Raw genomic sequence first — 6,113 nt, forward strand, 5'->3', positions numbered from 1 at the left:
GAGTTAGTATAAAATTATTAATGAGTTTTTACCAAATAATTTAAGTTTTTAAGTTAATATAGGTATTTTAATAATTTAGATACATTAATTGTTCGAGGAAAAACTAACTATAAAAAACCCAATGCTTAATTTCATTGCGACAAGAATAAATGTTTGGAATTATTTTTCTATAGGGTGTCATAGGTGAATGGAATCCATTGTTTTGCTTTGTCATAATTTACATTTTAGGGATAGTCTCATATTTTAAAAAAATGCATGAAATATTTCTTGTTTGTGAAATTATATTAATCATTGTAAAGTTAAATAAGAAATTATTATGTGAAACTGTTGATGGTTTGTTTTTTTCTCAACCAATCTTCTTTGCTCTTAGAACAATCATGGCCAGAAAATAGCTCACATGGGAAATGGCAAAGGATAAGACAAAATGAAACGTTGGACTCACATCCGGTGAAAAAAGCCAATCTAGTACAGGAGAACTAGGACCACGAACAGGAACCTCTGGACAACACAACGTTGTACGTTGTTTCCCATTGATACACAGCTTTCACGATCGCTCACTGCCCAGATTTTTTTTACATCAATCAAATAGACAAAACGGGCCAGTTGGCCCATGAGCTTCTATTTCAATTTTGAGTGTAACAAATCAATGAATCGTGTAAAGTTAGCATGTATACAATTTCAAAAGCCAGCCACGGCAATTTGTTGCCCAGAGGGCTATACAAGTAAGGTATGGCCATCGTGAATGGCCTAATTAATTAAACTATATACACTATGAAGAGCCCACGAGGCGTTGCCCTTCTTCTCATCTGTGTAATATTCATCACCCCTGCAACATGAAGATAACCCTGCTTGTATCCTTTAAGTAAGAAAATTAAGCCCCACATGGTTAAGTTTTCTCACAGTCGAAGCGGTAAACCATAATTGAGGTACGTTCTAATCCGTCCGTCCCAGCCTGCAGTTACAATAACAAGACCCCACATGTGAGAACTTAACATATTCTTCAAATACTTGAACTCGGTTCTAGATTTTGGAAGTTTCTCCTCAGGCCAAGTCGCAGATCCCCTTGTCAAAGACTCCAACAGAAATCCACGGGCAAGAGAGAAACAGACTGATGGAGAAGAGGAAAGCCTTTTCTGCTCTATCTCTCCACAAAATTTCGGACAACTACGATCACTTCTGAAACTATTAACATCCCCGCTAGTTTCAGGGGATGAAAGCGTTTCAGGAACAGTTTCAATACCACGCCATGGTATAGCAACAGATGCATTTTGAGACATGAAGCTCTCACAAGACTGAATGTTCTTTGTTCGAGAAGTCCTTTCCTGGCTGGTATAGTTCCAGATGTAGACGTTAGAATCTTCACTTGTTGAGATAATATGTTTTCCATCTGAGGTAAAAGACGCAGAAATCTGGTTTGCTGCAAACCTAAGGCTCGAAGCTGAAAGGGAAAACAAGTAACTGTCAAACTAATGAAAAATCCAACGCTAGAACATATGCTATTCCATCAGCTATAATATTGAAAGGTTGGACACAAAAAATTGACGATCTCACTTGCAAGATCATCCAAACTGGCACTGTTTAAAGCACCATAGAAGACCATTTAAAGAGGAAGAGAAGGATTAATATAGAGGAAACTTGCAAGATCATCCAAACTGGCAGCTTTTAAGGCACCATAGAGGACCATATAAAGAGGAAGAGAAGGCTTAATATAGAGGAAACGAAACCAACCCCTAAATTTGCAAATGACATCCAGGCCGCTTATCACTCGGACTAGTGAATCAGCAGAAGTGACAACAAGTTTGCTTGGGTCGCTTGGAGAGAACTGGAGAGTAAAATTACAGATAAATGAGTCTCTGTCCAGCAGAATATCAAGAATGAAGCAAGTTGTCAACAAAAAAGAGGGCAAAAGCAAACCACCTCGAAGCCAGTTATCCTCCTGCCAGGTAGCTTCTTTTTGCCCTGTAAGCATATTTGAGCATCCAGTTGCAGTCGATTATCTGCATCATAAAACCAAGATCATTTGGTGGTCAGCCTGGCAGCTCTTTTCAGCATACAACATGAACTACAGTATAAAAATGGGAAATTGATTGGATTATTTATGGTTCGGAGAATATACAAATATAAATTCGCCCGTCACCTAAGGAATTTAACAAATCACCTTAGAAAATCAGAGAACTAAGAAAATTGGTGGTGTGTGATTCAGAACAAGACTGCAATAAAAGCAATGTTATAAAATCCTAATGAACTTGAATAGAAAAATCAGTGAATATCGAACAACCCAATGCTTTTGTCAACAAATCATCTTCATTAGCATAATAGAAGAGTGTCAGGGCCCCTCAAAACCCCAAAACAAGAAGCAAAGTATTGATTAGCATCATGCAGACCTGCTTTAGATTCCCAGTGGACTAGCTTTCTGGAATATAACTAAGATGTTTTGCTTAAGCTTGAAGAAATGCATACCTACTATATCATAAAAGAGGCAGTTTCCAGTCATTGTGCCAACCAGTCCTCCCTGCATTATTAAGTAACGAGAATGTTTAAACATTAACTCATTTTGAATATCTCAGTTATTTTGCAGGAGCTAATAGCAAAAAGATCAGCAACCTTTCCACCAGGACGATAACACGCAGCAGTAACTATCTCTCGTATATCAGTATAATCGACAACCCGACAGCCAAGCACTTCCCAGATGCGAACTTTACCATCTATCGAGCCACTGATGAAATAATTGTCATCCACAGGATTGAAATCAACAGAAGTCACTGCAACAGTAATAACAGTGACAACCATCAGTGAACCAACTAAAAACAAAATGGTAGAAACAATTGAGATCATTCAGAAATAAAACAACTCAATGTGACCAAATCATGGATCATGGTACTCGTGTTAAAATAAATTAAAACAAGCAGCAGGAGGCACACCATAATTATTATGAGAAAAAACTCTCAGGCACCTGTCGCAACCCACTTGCCAAAGGCGAACAGTCTTATCAATAGAAGAGGACAATAGAAACTGCAAGAAAATATAAAGAAGGTGAAAGCAAATTAGACTTCACCAAGTTCAATAAATGCAAGTTCAAGGCGCAGCTATTCTATGGACGAGTATAGTATCTCTGAATTCTAGAAAACTAATGATACCAACCCTTTTCTGAGACCACGAGAGATCCAAAACCTCGCAGTTATGTCCTTGAAACTCATGCAGAGGCTTCTCCAATACCCTGAACACCTTTGGTGGCACAACAACACATGTGGAGTCTGATGAACCAAGTCTCTTCGTTTTATCAATTACCTTCTTATCCACATCAAGAGAAGCTAGTTCAGAAAGATGATTCATTGTGAAATATGGACACGAGGGATCGGTGGCTGAGATGTCAAATTGGTTGGATCTGTCATCCTCAATCACCTTCCACACGCGCACAACACCATCTTCACCACCACTTGCCAGGTATTGTCCATCAAGACTGAATTTCATTGTCAAAATTGATCCCTTATGAGCCAGAAATTCTTGTCCAGTAAAGAGAGAAGACAATTCTTTGGTGTGCTTTTTGGATGGATGAACTTTAACTCTATGCATCTTTGCTCCTGTGGTTGATTCAAGATCACAAGGCTTCGAGGCAGCTGTCCCTTGTCTATCAATAATCCCTCCCTTCAAGCCCAATTTCTTCAGCCAACTCCTTTTAGCTTTCCTTTTTGCTTCTACCATATCCCTTCCATTAACATATTTCTTAAAAAATCGTTCAAGAAAAGGAGATGTGCCGAGTGTTCTCCGAAATTCTTCAAAACTAGGAGATTGATTGGATCCCACTTCATGCAGTCTACTAAGCATTCCATCCCCATCCAGTTCATCCACCAGAAACTCAGTTCCATCATCCAAATTTTTAATTCTATACGCAATATTCCCATCCAGCGTACCATTTTCAAATGATTGTCGCCAAACTTCATTTGACTCGGAAGACATAGAAGACTGAGTTGACAAAAAGTCATCTTCTATACTCGATGTCCTTAACACTGCCCCACTATTATCCTCCGTCCTATCAACACCAACCCATTGGATTTCGTTCTTGAAATCATCACCAAACTTCTCTTCAAAACCATCATTTCGATCCAAACTTAAACCCATCCACTTTAAGAACCTCCGCCGCCGATCTTGAACACTTTCTGGATTCCGAGTCCAATCATCATATGAGAAACTGTTAAAAAGACTAGGACTACAATCCCCACAATCTGAACTCCAATCAGAAACAGAAGATATCTCCTCACGGGTATCGAAAAAGCTTGGTTCTTGCTCTTCCTCTTCGCTGAAATTCCCCATTTTTATCATTATTCACTGTGAATCCATTAAATCCTGAATCGTCAAATCAAAAATTCAAAACCCACAACACAAAATCAAACAACAATCAATATTCATAATCTCTATATAAAAAAAAAAAAAACAGCTACCCCAGATCTTGTAACAGACAATTCAATTCCGTCCAATCTAAAAACAAGAAAACCTTTTTTTGTTCATTCAACGTCAAAAGACATAACATTTGACCAAAACAAATCAAAACAACAAAAACAAAACGAACAAATTGCTTGCAATAAAAACAATGAGGAAAATAAGTAATGCAGAGATTTACACACCTGAGGCCAGAAGTGAAATTCGGTCAAAACCCCAGAAATCAAACAAAAGTTTCCAGTAAGGAGACAAAGAATAGTATATAAATATTGAGTTAAATTGCTAGATTTCAGTGTCGATACGAAGAAGAAAAAAGGAAAGGAAGAGAGAAGATCCAAAGGGTAGTAAAACGTTGCTTTTGATTTTGTCTGAAATCTGAATTTTCTGATTGTAACTCTCTCTCTCTCTCTCTCACTGCATTTATTTTTGTGTCCAGCTAGCATTAATTAGCTTTAAGAACTGTAGTGCAGTTTACTTTTGTTTGACTGTTAATTTAGTTGTCATTTGAGGTTACCATGTCGTTTTCTTTGTACACCGTTTTTACTTTTTTCACCTTACATTTAATGCTCCACAAATTTATTTATTTTTTTGGTCTGTCAAATATTGTTTTTAATCTGTTTTTGATGGCTGGGAAATTAGTCCTTTAAAGACAATTTATTTTCTACAATATACTTTTTAATTTGTTGTCTATAGAAATAAATTATACAAAGCATGCAAGGGCTAAAGTTCAAATAACTCATATATCAATATTAGAATCTCAAATTCAAATATAATAAAAAATAATATAAATGATTTATCTTAATTTATATAAGAGACGTACTTAATATTGATACATGAAAAACTAAGTTCAAAATACCTTAATCACTAGAATAAAGAAAAATGTTAATATTACAAATTTCCTTAAATTTGAACATGTGAAATTGTATTATACATAATAACATAAATGTTATGTTATTAAAAGAAGCTATAAAAAACTGGAAAAACACCATAGAAGTTGACTAAAAAATATAATTCACTGGAACAAAAATGCAAGATATTAAAAGAAGCTACAATTACTTGCAAAAACACCATAGATGTTAACTCAAGAATGTTATTAACTGGAATAGTGTTTTGGTGATTTTGTCCCTTTCTCCAATAACATTATCAATGGTTTATAAGGGCATTTAAGTTTTTTTGTAAAGTTTATTTATCAACATTAAATAGAGTGCGGAGAAAAAGTATTTTCTCATCTCAAGTGCACGATAAAATGATCAAAATATTTTTAAAAGTAAAAAAAATAGCATCAAGGGGCATTTTTCATATTTTCACAATGGTTTTTTCGTTATAATAATTTAAACTTAGGGACAATTTCGTATTTTATCAAATATAAAAAATTAAAATGCATAATAAGACCACAAAAAATACCATTAAAATAAAAATAAATAAACTCAAGGTCATTGGGTGTTTTCGGCTTTTTCACAATGAGTTTTTTTTTTTGTAATTATAAAATTTGTTCAAGGGAATTTTATACTTGTCTAGATAAAAAAACAAAACAAAAAAGATGAGCACACGTATACGATCCCTGGAGGCATATGGGAGGCGTTTGTGCACTTTGAGCAACGTGAGCAGCACTTCTCTACGTTCAAAATTACCCTTCCACTATGTAGTTGGAAATTTTGTCATGTTCTTTTACTGCT

At 35.6% G+C, this 6,113-nt stretch overlaps 1 protein-coding gene across 2 annotated transcripts; it reads right to left on the minus strand.

Moving 5' to 3' along the window:
* Positions 1–586: 586 nt before the first annotated feature.
* On the minus strand, positions 587–4,866 carry LOC133679224 (uncharacterized). Of its 2 annotated transcripts, none has more exons than XM_062101769.1 (8): positions 4,623–4,866; positions 3,142–4,326; positions 2,922–3,012; positions 2,605–2,762; positions 2,461–2,512; positions 1,918–1,997; positions 1,729–1,822; positions 587–1,438 (listed from the first exon to the last, which is right to left on the minus strand). In XM_062101769.1, the coding sequence occupies exons 2-8, from the start codon at positions 4,318–4,320 to the stop codon at positions 897–899; spliced, it is 2,196 nt and encodes a 731-aa protein (XP_061957753.1). In that variant the 5' UTR covers positions 4,321–4,326; positions 4,623–4,866; the 3' UTR covers positions 587–896. The 2 variants fall into 2 exon arrangements, with proteins under 2 accessions (XP_061957753.1, XP_061957745.1); XM_062101761.1 differs by having other exon boundaries at positions 3,142–4,344.
* Positions 4,867–6,113: the final 1,247 nt, after the last annotated feature.

The sequence above is a fragment of the Populus nigra genome, chromosome 1, assembly GCF_951802175.1.
Source record: "Populus nigra chromosome 1, ddPopNigr1.1, whole genome shotgun sequence".
Classification (NCBI taxonomy): Eukaryota; Viridiplantae; Streptophyta; class Magnoliopsida; order Malpighiales; family Salicaceae; genus Populus; species Populus nigra.